General features: G+C 39.8%; 1 protein-coding gene across 1 annotated transcript; it reads right to left on the minus strand.

Moving 5' to 3' along the window:
• Positions 1 to 41: 41 nt before the first annotated feature.
• On the minus strand, positions 42 to 5,316 carry LOC135462935 (uncharacterized). Its single transcript, XM_064740249.1, has 5 exons — positions 5,186 to 5,316; positions 4,228 to 4,371; positions 2,154 to 2,477; positions 1,218 to 1,292; positions 42 to 623 (listed from the first exon to the last, which is right to left on the minus strand). Exons 1-5 carry the CDS (start codon positions 5,262 to 5,264, stop codon positions 496 to 498), a joined length of 750 nt encoding a protein of 249 aa, XP_064596319.1. The 5' UTR covers positions 5,265 to 5,316; the 3' UTR covers positions 42 to 495.
• Between the last annotated feature and the right edge of the window lie 11,032 nt (positions 5,317 to 16,348).

Genomic DNA, 16,348 nt, shown 5'->3' on the forward strand with positions numbered 1-16,348 from the left:
ATCAAGTGTATTTGAGTGTTTGACAGATTATTTTTTGCTGATTTACAGAATTGATGAATTAATCGGCTGAATAATAAGCAGTCTGTCTGCATGTTTACGTCGTGTCAGAAATTTTTGTCTTTATTTTGATAGTACTGATTTACTGAGGCAATGCTATGTATGACAATTCAAAAACTTCCACCATAATGACGGACAGGCAACGGGTGGATTTCTTGTTCTGTTGATAAAAGACGATCATTTTCACATTTTCAAACAAGGAAGGGACGTAACTCCTCCCTTTAAATATTCCCACACAACAAGTTATCTTCTTGGTACATCTGCTCTAGTACATACACATTTTCCATCTTGTTCATATACGCGTTTGTAAAACGCACAGTAAGGAAATTATTTACAGAAAATTGCAGTTAATAATTTGTGCGTGGAACGCTCTGCGTGTCTAAAATCACAACGTCATTTCAAGGTCACGTTAGACAGGAATGGACATTTTTCAAACCGTCAAGGCTGAGCGTGGAATGTAGGTGTTTTTGGAATAAAAACAGGTAGCGCGGAGGGCGCCTGTGTTTCCACTGTACCCGGTTCTGTCGCATTTGGGGATTCCGTCACGTTGAAATCGGTTGGCATCGCTAAAACAACAAAAGCATATTTTACATCATCATCACATCATACCTGCATCATACGCTGTAGGTTTAACAGAATAAAGTGGAAGGTTCAAGGCAAGATGCATGTGATTATTGTTATTGTCCTCATCCTCTATCATGTCTTACGTAATCGCGCTCTCATTCTTTCTTGTATTTATTTGTTTTTTTAAGAGTTGTTTTCCGCAATAATTAAAGTGAACATAAAGTTAGTTTCCAAAACTGAATAAATAAATAAAGTAGTATTCCAGAAATGTTCTTAGAAACATTTCAAAAATCCTACACCGCTTATCAACAAAATAATTAGCAAACAATCCCTCAGCACCTAGCCACTCACTTGGTGACGCTTTTTTACTGAACTTCATCTTCTCGGCTCTCAAAACTTTATAGAATTTTATGCATATTTTCTGTGATAACTGCATGCTCTATACTTCTTTTTATGTATATATTGTGATCGTTTAATGCGTGGAAGAAACCAAGTACCGTTGGGAAGTTGTTAACGATCTTTCCCACGCGTGTCGTACAAGTGTACACAGTACAAAATCGTACTGACTGATCGTTAACCCTGTACAGTCAACTTACTGGTTGGGTGAAGCTCTGTCGGAGTTTGATGATGAGGCGTCTGAGGGCTGGATACTTTAACACCATTACACATATCTGCAAAATAATTCATATTATCTGTAATAAAATTATTAAATCCTGTAACTTAATAAATCAGAAAGTGATTGTATGATAATGTCACTGCATCCTTTTTACCTAATTCTGCATAAGCCATGGTGTGGGGGTTGAGAGGACGGGGGGTGGGGGTGGGGGGCGATTGGCGTGTAATCTAACTACTACTTATGCATCTACGTAGACAGTTATAATTAACCTTAACTTGCAATAAATTGACGTCGGTTTTGTTCAACTGCACTGAATAATTGTTGACTTAATGATATGATGGCGGCCAAGTCCTGAGGTAGAAGTAATGGGAGTGCATATGGCAAGTTATCGAGAAGCTTTCCAAAGTGAATCAATGTGTCAAAACATTCGTAAAAATTCATTCAAAATGACGGGTCAATAAACGCAAGACTTATTCCCAAAACCACGTTTAACACAAACAACCAAATAAAAATAAAAACATACATAAGTACACTATAAGTATAAACCTATAGACAACTGATCTTCAATGAACGTAGACTACATAGTCACCCAAGTAGCAACAACAGTGTGATACCTTGCAAATGCTCACGCGCATTAACAGTGAATTCTGGGACATTGTCAATTTACCTCAGTTAGGGTTTTATTTTAACTGTTCATATAAATGTTTTAAAAGTGGCATCTTACAGGCCCCACGAGCACCAAGATTTCAACAGAAAGTAAGTAAAATAAGACCTGATATATTGAAAAGAAGTATATTCACAACGACTTACAATAACTAAGGTAAAACTCGATGTATTATTTTCATAGGACAGCAGTTGGTACCTGATTACTTGATTTGTAAAATATACCCAAACAATGGAGAGATAATAATCTCACCCAGTGCCAGATCCGGGGTCTTGCAAGACAAAAAGTTTGGGCGTGGGTAGAGCAACCATTTTTCTTCCAGCGTCCACATGGTAAATCCGCTTCTACATTGACACGTGCCATTTTGACACATCGAGAAGAAGTCACACTGAAGCCCAGAAGTGCAGCTGTCACCAAGGTCCGGTTGTTTGCCGATCGAGTCGTCTTTACATTTAAATCCGTCCCTGCTCGGGGTAAAGCCAGTTTTGCATTCGCAGACACCGGATGTGGAATTACAAACGGTGTTGATTGGCAGACAGGTTTCATTGGCTGAGCACTTTTCACCTACCAATGAGGCTGAAATAAAATACAGATAAAAAGAATTGTTTGTTGATACCTTAATTCAACGCAGGCTGATAAATCTACACTCAACAAAAATATAAGTCCACAAATCACAAAAGCTTTGTTAAAATGACCTTTTATGAAACATGCGCCCCTCACCCCAACCACCCCCAATGATTTATTTGTGTAGTGATTTATTTGTTTTCCTCAAATCAAGTGGCTGAATTTCAAATTAATACTTACCCAAATTGTTGAGTTAAGACGTTATTTAATAATGAGAGAAAACAATATAAAAATTGCGTTTATGTTTTTGTTGAGAGTACATTATTTTTTAAACTTATTGACAGTACATTGAAGTTCCATTGGTGTAAAGTTGTTGTCTCTGTAATTATAAACGACAATTCGTTCTGGTGTTCACAGATGCATAAAAAATCAGCTCCCGTAGTGATCCCCCTTCATGTAAGTGAAATGTTTTTTTTTCTTTAGTGTAAAACACCAGTTAAAGAAAATCTCTTTGTGACATGCCATCGTCACTATGTGGCTGTGTTAGCCCAAACGCACGGTATATATGATTTATAGCACAGTAAGGCTTTATTGGGTTTGGAAACAAGACTGTTACAAGTAAATTATATGATAACCATCACATGATAATTTGCTTTACCTTGATTTGTCGGTTTGTCTTCTGTTTGTGGAGATGTGCAATTTTTTTAGACATATGATGAAGTGGATAAGAGTTAAACTTGGGTTAAAGCTAGACAGACGCCCACAGTTAAAGTGTACACTTCAGTAAAATGTAAGGCACATCAAGAACGCGCCTAACGACCTGCTTCCTTGCCTTGTCAGTTACTGGGCCTTCAAACTGAATTTTACCGGCCCGGATAGCACAGTTGGTAGAGCGTCCGCTTCGGGACCGGTAGATCCAGGATCAATCCTTGGTCGAGTCACACCTAAGACTTTAAAAGAGGAAGTTGTAACTTCCTCGCTTGGCGTTCAGCATGAAGGGGATAGTGCAACGACTGGTTGACCCGTATCAGTATAATGGCTCGGGCGGGGCGGCTTACTTGCCTTCGGTAAGTCGTCTCAGTGATGCAGCACTAAATAAAAGAGCGGTGGAAATCCGTCCTGCAACAAGGAGGCACAATTACACGTGCATGCACCCTAATGATTCCTTCGTCGCCATATGACTGAAAAATTGTTGAGTACGACGTTAAACCCCAAGCACTCACTCACTCACTCAAACTGAATTTTTGAACGCATATCAATAATTCTACCAGAAACTTGCTGAACATGGCGTTCAACACTAGGCAATTAAAAAACAAAATAGTGCTATGATTTCAACATTGTAGGATCCAACCAGTGTCGACCAGGTTGCAAAATATAACCCCCCCCCCCTCCCCCCGTGACGCTGCGAGATGACGAGCAATTAGAACAGGGCCAAGAAAATAAGATGTATATAGCTCAACGTGACGCTGTTCAACGTGACGTCGGTCTGCATGTAACTCACCAGGATATAGTGAAACCAATTTTTTTTGTTCAAAAACAATATTTCCAAAAATTGTTCTAATAAATTGCAACTAACATTGCTGCAGTTTATTACAAAACTCTGCCTAAGTTATGGTACAAGGCTGGCTTCTACCCTGCTTCTTAAACACATGCGCATACATGACTAGTCCGAATAAAACCCTAACTGGGATAAATTGATAAGGGCCTGGATGTCATCGGTAATATCATGTAGAAACTATCACCTTGTGCTCTCCTCACTCACCTTTGCTGCACACACTGCTGTGTGAATTGAACTGAAAGTAGCCGACTTCACACTGACAAATGAACATTTCACAAGAGTGGGCCTTGCACACTGAATGGGCAGGGCACTCTCCCGTGTTGTAGCATGTCTCCCTAAGTTCCGAACCTGAAACAGGGAAATATTTCGTCCAGCAGATGACACCTACTTAGGATGCATGGAATGGTGCTATATAAGGGTACATGTATAGTTTTAAGGCACATGAAGTCAGGTATGCCAAAAATGAGAGAAAAATAATTTTAGTGGCCTATTATATGTGTTATAATAACCTTTCTATTCGGCCTCAATGATCGGAAATATTCGGAAATAAACAAAGTTGTTTTGACAGATATCACCGTTGACGACAAAACAGCAGGCAGACCGCTGGGTCGTTACGAAAACTGTTGTCATTTTTAGGCCACAAGAAGAGAGCTGATAAACTTTCTGTAGATTTATCTACAAGGCCGCGTCATATACTACGTACATTAATAAATAATAACGAAACGTTTCCTGAATCCTTTAGGTGGTAATCCAGCCTGTTTTGATGTGTATCCATTCCTTAGAGATTACTGAAGGTTTTAAAAATGGCTTGTACATTGTGCAAATACCAGGAAACATTTGAAAAGGCATCAATGTGGTGTGATTTAACATGGTGCCCCATCAGGTGTCATGGAATGTAACAGACACAAACCCCATTTGTTAGGGTAATTATTACTCTTGGCCAAACCGTGACGCTTTTTTCAGCCTAAACACTTATGCCTAATGCAACGTCATGTTTATAAATTACGTTTTCAAACGCTCTTCGTTCGCTTCATTCGATGTGTTGTTGTACACCATATCGTGAATACGTTCACCAGTCAAATGGCAAACTGTAAAATAATGCATTTTTTTTTTCGAACAGGTAAATTATTTGTTTTAAAAACAGCTTTTGAAATGGTCTTACCTGATACCCATGTGCTACATAAAATCACAGAAAACACCACAACGAAGAGTAACACGTTCTTAGCTCTTAACCCTGCCATCGTCACAGCACTGGTACTACACTGTTACAACTTTATGTTTTGCACTGTTTATCGATGGCAGAGATACTGGCGTCATTCAGAATAGTGGTCTCTCCAGTTCGTAGACTGCACGTTACGTCTTTCGGGTGTGTCTACACGGTCAGGCATCGACCAATATCTAGTTGCTTTCTCATTGGTCCGTATTGCATGTGTACCCTCTGTGCCTTTAAAACGTATTTAGTTTACAAGGTGACTTTAAATGTACTCCAGCGTTTACCCACCGTCCTATTTACAAAATCTCCGGGACGTGGTAAGGTTCCGTGGCAACCTGCGGATGGTCGTGTGTTTCTCCAGGCCAGAGTCCGGTTTCCTCTCACCGTATTGCCAGCCGTCCTCGTACAAGTGAAATATTCATATGCACAGCGTAAAACCCCAATCAAATAAACTAATTAATATAAATAACGTGAGATTTGCTCTATTTCATGCGTTGCCAAATTCACATACTTCTGACTGTTGATTTGCTTGAATTACAAAGTCGATTTATAATACACTCACGAGATCACGCGATATGTTAAGGGTTAGTATTGTCCAATCCAAAGATTCACTCCACATTGCTTATGTATACGTTTTATGTCAGGGCAAAGTGGAAAGCAAGAACAAGGGGTGATTTAACTATACAAGGGCCTCCAAATTAGTATGATTATGTGAAGATTTCTGTTTCCATGGAAACAAATTGAAATGATTTTTTGAAAAAAAAAATTATCAGCATTCTTGCTGACTCTGAGCATATGTGTGCTGTTCATTGATAAAATCACGTTAAACCTGTCTTACTTCTTATTTCTTTATCTTCCTCTCTAGTGGGGCGTGGGAAATTTTGTCAGCGTACTCGTGGGTTTTCCAGGGCTCTGTCTGCTTTCCTCCCGCCATAATGCTGATCGTATTTTTATAAGTGAAACAAACCTCCAAACAACTTAACTTGAATTTCTTAATTGGTTTTCTTCTTCACTAGATAAGGCACTCTGGAAGTCAACACTCTTCGCCAGGTAGGCTATACCTGACATTTCTCCTATATTTATAATACATTCATATTTTCCTATTTGATAAATTTTTTTTTATATACATCGCACTCAATATAATTAAAGACGTACAGAATAGAGAGTAAAACCAGAGCAGCGACAACAACGGGATAGCCGACAATTGGTCACAGGTAACCATTGAAACACCACCTCTGATCAAGTTGTCTCAGTCAGGGTTTTATTTTAACTGTTCAAGTAAATGCATAAATAGTAGCAATCTACACGTCTCCTAGCACCATGGCTTAAGCAGAATTAGGTAGAAAAAATGCAGTGAAATAAGTTGCAATATATTAGACGTCACTGGTCTAGAAATACTCAAAATACTGTGTTGTCATGACATTTAACACGCAGTCACATTAATAGCACTCCCCTTCTGCTGAGGTCGTCGCGCATATTTATGGGTAAAGAAAACAACTCCCTTAAACCATTCTATTACCATTCTCGTACTTCATATACTTTCTTAGTTGTTTTGTTGGCACGTGTTAAACGTCTGTTTGGGATCTGGACTTGTGACTATTGATCCGGGACGCACATCTTTGTTGACGGCTGGTAGATACGAATACCTGTCTTTAAGTTGCTGCTAAATCAGCGAATGCTGGATTTGAACCTATGATGTCAGTCGTCAGTGAATGTCTTTAGTGTGAAGCGAAGGTGGCGTTACGTATGACGACCTTTTACTCTTAAAGCTAAAATGTTAAAATTAACATTGTAAAGATCATGTGCGAGGAGGGACTGAATTTATGAGAATTATCAGGGCACTTTTATCAGAGTGTCAAAGTTCTCACATGCCATCTCCATTAAAAGTTTGGTAATCAACATTGTAAACAAACAGTTGAAACAGAGTTCCCCCTTTTAATGGAGTAGAAATATGTACACCCTTGAAAAGTGTTGAAACATTAGCACATAATAAAACTGGTCAGATACATGTAACTGTTATAAGTGCAGTCACTCCTCGTGATCGTCACAGTGTTAAATGTAACAATGAAGTTTTAAGAGTTCTATCACAAGATGACAAATACGGGGATTCACCGCCAACGGGCAGCGTCGGACCGCAAAATGTCGAGGACTTAACCTAAGGACGTTTTTGTAGCCTAGAACTATAAAACACTAACACGTTGCTTTAACTCATGATCAAGTTCAAAGGACAGGGTCTTAGGAGAGCGAAGAGGGGGAACGAGATTGATTTCAACGGACCTTTGACAGGCCAAATATTTATATTGGCTAAAGAACAAAGAAAAGCTATATTTGAGATGTCAAAACTTTGAAAAGATATTTGGTACAGTCATAAATGTTTACCGAAACACTTTAGTTTAAAAGTGAAATATATAATAAACCCCTACATGAATTCCGCCCACATGTACGACCGGAGCGGAAGACGGCATAAGCTGGACTTGGCGTTCTTTATATCAGCGAATATAAAACTCAGCCTTCAATATGCCTCTTTTAGCTTTAAGAGAAGTTACACATCATGTAATGTGTGGACCCTGTATTACAGAGGGGAAAACCAGCCCTCCCGAGAAGCTACAGTAACACACCATGTAGAGTGTGGACCCGGTATTAGAGAGAGGGCAAAACCAGCCCTCCCGAGCAGTTACACACCATGTAGTGTGTGAACCCGGTATTTGGAACAGGGGAAAACCAGGTTCCCTGAGAGGATACACATCATGTGTGGTCATGTGTGGACCAAGTGTCAGAAAGACAGGAAAGCCACTACACATCAGGTAATATTCGCATAAGGTATCAGACAGACGGGAAACCCATCACAGCTGAAAAGATACACATTACGTAACATACGGACAAGGTATCACAGAGAGGAAATCTACCACACCTATAAAGATACACATCAGGTTATATGTGGACCAAGAGTCAGAGAGTCAGAAAACCCATCACACCAGAGAAGATACACATCAGGTAAATATTTGCACAACGTATCAGACAGACAGGAAACCCATTACAGCTGATACACGTGATACACATCACGCAACATACGGACAAGGTATAACAGAGAGGAAACCCATCACACCTGAAAAGATACACATCAAATAATCTACCCACAAGTTAACAGACAGAGAGGAAACCAGCACTACTGAGAAGAGACCTATCGGGTAATTTGAAAATGTTCATTGTGAAATTGGTATATGTATAACCCTGTGTAAAAATGCGACATACTGTGCATGATTTACGTTTGTATTACTACATTTTATTGACACTGTAATTCAACCATTCAAACGACTACACATTACACAATCATTTAGTTTTTTTAAGCATATGTTTCAGAAGTTGGAACACAAAAGGCAGAGAATGGCAAATTATTACCGAATCATACATAAATACAACAACAACTGACGTCAAAATAACAGCAAGCTGATGAAATGGTGCAGTGACCTCAGGATCTTGACGACAGGTTCTCATAGCAACAGTACTGGGGATGAAGCCACTTCCTAAGGTAAATCAGCTACAAGCCAGACTTTCATATTTGCAAAGTTCAGAGATCACAGAAATCAAAGATGATTTGCCAGCTGATTTTACATACACACGTTGTTGTGTTTTACTGAAAATACATGTATGGGAATTCAAAAACACCCAGACAAACTCACAGATGACAACAGAAGCCCTTCGGATACATGATTTGAGCTGCACATCAAGTCGGAGACCAAAGCTGGTTTTGAAGGTTAAACCTAAAGAGAGGATTAAGCATGTGTAGGTCTGCAGCTCTGGGTGAAGTTAATTAAACATAACAAGGAGGCAGCTCATGTTGTAGTTATTCATACATGTATGCAATAAAAGAGAGTCAATGTTAATACATGTACAAGAAAAACTGATTACATTTATAAAAGAAAAAGTGTGGACAGGGTCTGAATTTAAAAAACAAATGAAAAGCGATGTAACAATGATACTTTAATCACTTCATCAAGCTAAGTTCATGCAAGCAAGAAAAAAAAAACAACTATATTCTGAATAAACTGCAACATAATCAATGTATATACATGTTTTGAGAAACTATTTATTGGAAAATATCACAATGTGAGCTTAATGCTTACAGGACAGTGAATACAATAATACATGTCACATGTCATATCACAGCACTTACATGTAAAAGTCATTTAAAGGAAAAAAAGGTTATATCCATAATATATATCTGTGGTATCCTTCCTTATATTTCTTATCATAATTGTTCAACCTTCCTCATATCGCTTATCCTAATTTTTTCAACCTTCCTCATACAGCTTACTATAAACTCTTCAACCTCTTCAGCCACCTCTTTAACCGATAATTTGAAATACTGTTAAGAGAACTACAGAGTGTAGATAAATAATTGGCACAGTTTTATGAAGCTTACATCTTCACTGACACAAACAAATCATTTTAGCATTATTTCATATTAAATATATGCACAGATTCCAGTAAACACTTTTAGTGGCTAAAAAGGTTAACGATTTACAGTAGGCCTACACATTAAAAATAACTGTTTTTAAACACATTTTTATTACAGTATGGATTAATGCCAACTGGTATATTTATTCATAAAAAGCTGTTTAGTGACTAAGACATAAGTGTTTATTATAGAAAACGGGTCAGATGTTTACATAGTAATGTGGTAGATGTATTCAAAAAACACAAATAGTCCACTAAAATGTCACTGTGTTCAGACTGAAGATAAAAATCTGATAAACAGCTTAAAATGTTTACTATTGTTAACATATGAGACACACAAACTATGCCCAGATCATGACAAAGTGTTAAGGACGCCAATGTTTGAATAAACTAAGTTGAAAAATAGAGAAATATATAAAAAACGAGAACTTACAGCTGACAACAGCATCCTAAAAACAGTCCTTGTTCAGCATGGGATTAACCTCATCATGGAGACAAAATAGGGTAGGTCGACAGGGAATTTTTGTACATTCTGGGTAATGAAACGTCTAAGAAAAACACCCTTTCAAGTGGGGTCCTTTATTGGAGGGCTGGTTGGATTGCACTCAAAAGAGACAGTATCAATAATGGCCCACAGGTTATGTTTTTCTCTCATTTTTATCCGAAACTTACATCCAAGTTACATAACACAACCTAGATGACTACATGTAGCTTATCCTGCCAACCTCTTCTGGCCCAATCTGCATCTAAGGTCAAGTGCCAAAAGCTCTACCTGTACTCATCCACGTGATCTTTTTCTTGTCTTGTGTAACGTGCTGCAACAACAACGTCAATCTGATCTGATCTTTTTTGACGATTTAATCTGAAACCACTCCTGAGTTATGGCATACCGGCCCGATCATGGTAAGAAAAATAATCCTTTATACCCTCAGTCGCTTTCTCACAAATCTCCATTACTAAAACTAAAACTACCCAGTCATTATCTACATGTATTTTGTCTGGAAAAAACCTGACACTGATGTTCAGGACAAGTCAGACAGACTGTGTACAACTACACCAAGCTGTAAGCTTGTGACAGATTACTGAATTAGCCACACTGCTGACATTAACTAAAACATTTATACCCAAAAATTTTGAGACATAATTAACCACTCTATTTGAAACAAATTATAATATGATGGAAAAGATGTAATGAATAATTACCCGATGGTCAGGAGGTGCTTATCATATCACAGAGAACTTGAGGCAGAGTTGCAGAGTCCCCCGTTACCAGACGAGCAGACACAGATCCAGATCCAGACCTGACATCAAACCCAACCCATGGCACGAGAGGCTCTGTGACGATAACATCACTGACAGTGTACATTACCTGGTTGTTGTCACAGTCCAGGACTGTCAGTGTGTGGTCATGACAGTCCAGGTACACACCCAGGTGATGAGGTCGTGTGTAACGTCTGTACTGTAGATAGGCAGGTTTGATCTCACCTCCACAGTCACTATAACACCTGACCTCATCACCACGGTACAACATCCCAATGTACCAGGTGTTACGGCCAGGGTCTGTCATCCTCCTCACACCACAGCTCTCCTGTGTCACCCCTACACAACAGTTACAGTCAGGTGAACAGGTGATGTGTATCTCCCAGTAGTACCTGCCCGTCTGGTAACGCCCGTCTGTCACAGCTCTCCCACACCACCCCACGGACAAGTCCTCAGCCTTTACCACTGAGCCCCTGTCAGTGATTCTCAGCACACGGCGGTCTGTCTCTGTGAATCTCAGCGTCGGCTCTGCAAAAACACAACAGAAGCAGCATAAACAACAGCAAACCATAAACACACGCTGTAAGACTGAAGTTTAAATACCTGTACACATACAGTGGTTTTACTTTCTGAACACAGTCTCTTGGAATAAAATCACACATATTGCTGTGACAAGAATGTAATTTATACACAAATTTCTGTCATTTTCAGACGGTTCAAAAGAGTTGAGCTTCGACAAGAACTGGATCCATCACTAAATGACGGGTACGACAGACCAAGTACTGGATTAAAATACAGCCTTTTAACGCTCTAATTTGTTTGAAACTTATCACCTACAACAAGAACAATACCTTCCTCTATCGGACACAGGGTTTTAGTTGTCAGTCATGGCACATTGGAACAGAAAAGTCACTATGAATCTGTAGTAAGCTTGCTGGCATTCGTGGCGTAACACCCTGCCAAAGCGGTCTGTGTAGTAAGGGAGGTAACTCGCCACACACAACTTACTTTCTCACACCCCAAAGGCTATTTTATTTATCACAATTATTAGTAATAAAGAAGTATTAGCTTAAATTTTCTGCACCAGATTTTTAAATAGATTTAAATATTACAAAATTTTAAAAAAATCAAACGTATATCAAGTGAGGAGATAAATGTAGATAAACAATTATTAATATATAGACCTACATACATGGATTCTCTACCTTATAATAATAATAAAACGTCTTGTTTTCACCAGTATCTGTTTTATATATATTATATTCACCACCCTCCACCCAACCACCCTGTTTTTGAAATTCTAGCTTCAACTCTACATTTTATTCTCTTTTCTTCAGTTTTTCATGCAATACCAGCTTAACGTTATGTAATTCAGGCTCAACCATTCCTGCCTTTCTTCTAACTTACCACACTTTGTTTTGTCTTTGTACATGCATGCATTGTATACCTACGCACCTACATGTATATAAGCCTATGTATTCTTTACCATATATATTTCCCGATGATGGCACAAATATAGTGATAGAAACACAGACTTATATTATCACTTCAATATTCGGAGTTACTTTCTTTTTATTTTACAGAGGGGTACACTGTGTTATCTATCCTCTTTTAACAGTACACTCACACTCATGAGGTAAATCTCACTCAAGGGTACAATATGTTATCTGTTCTGTATTAACACTACACCTGCTGATTTGAAAACATGAGGTAAATATCATCCAGACACTGAGGGTGCCCTGCCATGTGTTCTGTTCTAACATTGCACTTGTTGATTTGTACACGAGGTAAATATCACCCAGACACTGATGGGAAGACTTCCATCTGTCTCATATTAGTTTGTCTTCTGTGCACATCCTACTGTATACCTCACATTAGTTTGTGTCTTCTGGGAACATCCTCTCATATACATGTGCCTCACATTAGTGTGCGTCTTCCGTGCACACCCTACTGTATGCCTCACACTAGTTTATATCCTATGTGCACATCGTACTGCATACCTCAAAATAATTTTTATCGGTTTTGCTCACTCTATTGCATACCTCACATTAGTTTGTATGGGACGCATGCCTCACATTAGTTTGTATCTGTTTTGCCCCCCCTATTGCATGCCTCACATTAGTTTGTATCCTTTTTGCACACCCTGTTGAATGCCTCACATTAGTTTGTATCTTTTTTGCTCTGCACTCAGGGGAACAATATGTTATTCGTATTAACAGTACACCTGCTGATTTGCAAACATGCAGTACCCTGCCATGTGTCCTGTTCTAACAGTGCACTTGCTGATTTGTACGCATGTGGTAAATATCACCCAGACAGTGAGAGGTACCCTGCCACGTGTCCTGTTCTAACAGTGCACTTGCTGATTTGTACGCATGAGGTAAATATCACCCAGACAGTGAGAGGTACACTGCCATGTGTCCTGTTCTAACAGTGCACTTGCTGATTTCTACACATGATGTATATATCACCCAGACAGTGAGAGGTACCCTGCCATGTGTCCTGTTCTAACAGTGCACTTGTTGATTTGTACACATGATGTATATATCACCCAGACAGTGAGAGGTACCCTGACATGTGTCCTGTTCTAACAGTGCACTTGCTGATTTGTACACGAGGATAATATCACCCAGACAGTGAGAGGTACCCTGCCAATTGTTCTGTTCTAACACTCCACTTGCTGGTTTGTACACATGATGTATATATCACCCAGACAGTGAGAGGTACCCTGCCATGTGTCCTGTTCTAACAGTGCACTTGCTGATTTGTACACATGAGGTAAATATCACCCAGACAGTGAGAGGTACCCTGCCATGTGTCCTGTTCTAACAGTGCACTTGCTGATTTGTACATAAGGTAAATATCACCCAGACACCGAGAGGTACCCTGCCATGTTTCCTGTTCTAACAGTGCACTTGCTGATTTGTACACATGATGTATATATCACCCAGACAGTGAGAGGTACCCTGCCATGTGTCCTGTTCCAACAGTGCACTTGCTGATTTGTCCACAAGGATAATATCACCCAGACAGTGAGAGGTACCCTGCCATGTGTCCTGTTCTAACAGTGCACATGCTGATTTGTACGCATGATGTATATATCACCCAGACAGTGAGAGGTACCCTGCCATGTGTCATGTTCTAACAGTGCACTTGCTGATTTGTACGCATGATGTATATATCACCCAGACAGTGAGAGGTACCCTGCCATGTGTCCTGTTCTAACAGTGCACTTGCTGAGTTGTACACATGATGTATATATCACCCAGACACCGAGGGGTACCCTGCCATGTGTCCTGTTCTAACACTCCACTTGCTGGTTTGCAAACATGAGGTAAATATAACCCAGACACCGAGGGGTACCCTGCCATGTGTCCTGTTCTAACACTCCACTTGCTGATTTGTACACATGAAGTATATATCACCCGGAGAGTGAGAGGTATCCTGCCATGTGTCCTGTTCTAACACTCCATGTGCTGATTTGTACACATGATGTATATATCACCCAAACAGTGAGAGGTACCCTGCCATGTGTCCTGTTCTAACACTCCACTTGCTGATTGTACACATGATGTATATATCACCCAGAGAGTGAGAGGTATCCTGCCATGTGTCCTGTTCTAACACTCCACGTGCTGATTTGAACACATGATGTATATATCACCCAGACACCGAGAGGTACCCTGCCATGTGTCCTGTTCTAACACTCCACTTGCTGATTTGTACACATGATGTATATATCACCCAGACACCGAGAGGTACCCTGCCATGTGTCCTGTTCTAACAGTGCACTTGCTGATTTGTTCACATGATATATATATCACCCAGAGAGTGAGAGGTACCCTGCCATGTGTCCTGTTCTAACAGTGCACTTGCTGATTTGTACGCATGAGGTATATATCACCCAGACAGTGACAGGTACCCTGCCATGTGTCCTGTTCTAACAGTGCACTTGCTGATTTGTATGCATGAGGTATATATCACCCAGAGAGTGAGAGGTACCCTGCCATGTGTCCTGTTCTAACACTCCACTTGCTGATTTGTACACATGATGTATATATCACCAAGAGAGTGAGAGGTACCCTGCCATGTGTCCTGTCCTAACACTCCACTTGCTGATTTGTACGCATGATGTATATATCACCCAGAGAGTGAGAGGTACCCTGCCAGGTGTCCTGTTCTAACACTCCACCTGCTGATTTGTACACATGATGTATATATCACCCAGACACCAAGGGGTACCCTGCCATGTGTCCTGTTCTAACACTCCACTTGCTGATTTATACACATGATATATATATCAGCCAGAGAGTGAGAGGTACCCTGCCATGTGTCCTGTTCTAACAGTGCACTTGCTGATTTGTACACATGATGTATATATCACCCAGACACCGAGAGGTACCCTGCCATGTGTCCTGTTCTAACAGTGCACTTGCTGATTTGTACGCATGATATATATATCACCTAGAGAGTGAGAGGTACCCTACCATGTGTCCTGTTCTAACAGTGCACTTGCTGATTTGTACGCATGATGTATATATCACCCAGACACTGAGGGGTACCCTGCCATGTGTCCTGTTCTAACACTCCACTTACTGATTTGTACACATGATATATATATCACCCAGAGAGTGAGAGGTACCCTGCCATGTGTCCTGTTCTAACAGTGCACTTGCTGATTTGTACACATGATATATATATCACCCAGAGAGTGAGAGGTACCCTGCCATGTGTCCTGTTCTAACAGTGCACTTGCTGATTTGTACACATGATGTATATATCACCCAGATAGTGAGAGGTACCCTGCCATGTGTCCTGTTCTAACACTCCACTTGCTGATTTGTACACATGATGTATATATCACCCAGACAGTGATGGATACAATGCCATCTCTCCTGTTCTAACGGCACACCTGCTAATTTCATACATTAGGTAAATATCACACAGACACCGAAGGGTACACTACTATGTGTCCTGTTCTAAGAGTACTACTGCTGATTTTTATACATGGGGTAAATATCACCCAGACACTACAGAATACACACACACCAGCCCTGAGCTAACAGTACAACTACTGATTTGGTACACATAAAGTAAAAATCAGGCAGACACCGAAGGCTACACTACTATGTGTCCTTTTCTAGCTGTACACGTGCTGTTATATAACTTTGCAATGTATTTTCCTTGTTTTGAAAAAAAAAAACCATAACGTTGTATACACCACATTTTTATTTATTTATGAGCATATCATACTGTATATAGCTTACATTGTCCTTTAATTTCTTTGGACAGACTATTGAATTCTTTTTGAGCTCTTAGCTCAGTGTACACTTTACAAGTACCATACACTATTTCATGTCTCTCAGTAGTTTGTGTTCTCTGGGCACACCCTAC

This window comes from Liolophura sinensis, chromosome 2, assembly GCF_032854445.1.
Source record: "Liolophura sinensis isolate JHLJ2023 chromosome 2, CUHK_Ljap_v2, whole genome shotgun sequence".
Lineage (NCBI taxonomy): Eukaryota > Metazoa > Mollusca > Polyplacophora > Chitonida > Chitonidae > Liolophura > Liolophura sinensis.

Excerpts from the sequence above, each read along its gene's own strand:
- LOC135462935 (XM_064740249.1), bottom strand. The coding sequence starts at position 5,264 with ATGGCAGGGTTAAGAGCTAAGAACGTGTTACTCTTCGTTGTGGTGTTT. Across the intron at positions 1,293-2,153 it reads GACCCCGGATCTGGCACTGG|ATATGTGTAATGGTGTTAAA; the intron begins GTGAGATTATTA and ends ATTATTTTGCAG. Across the intron at positions 624-1,217 it reads GACAGAGCTTCACCCAACCA|CGATGCCAACCGATTTCAAC; the intron begins GTAAGTTGACTG and ends TTGTTGTTTTAG.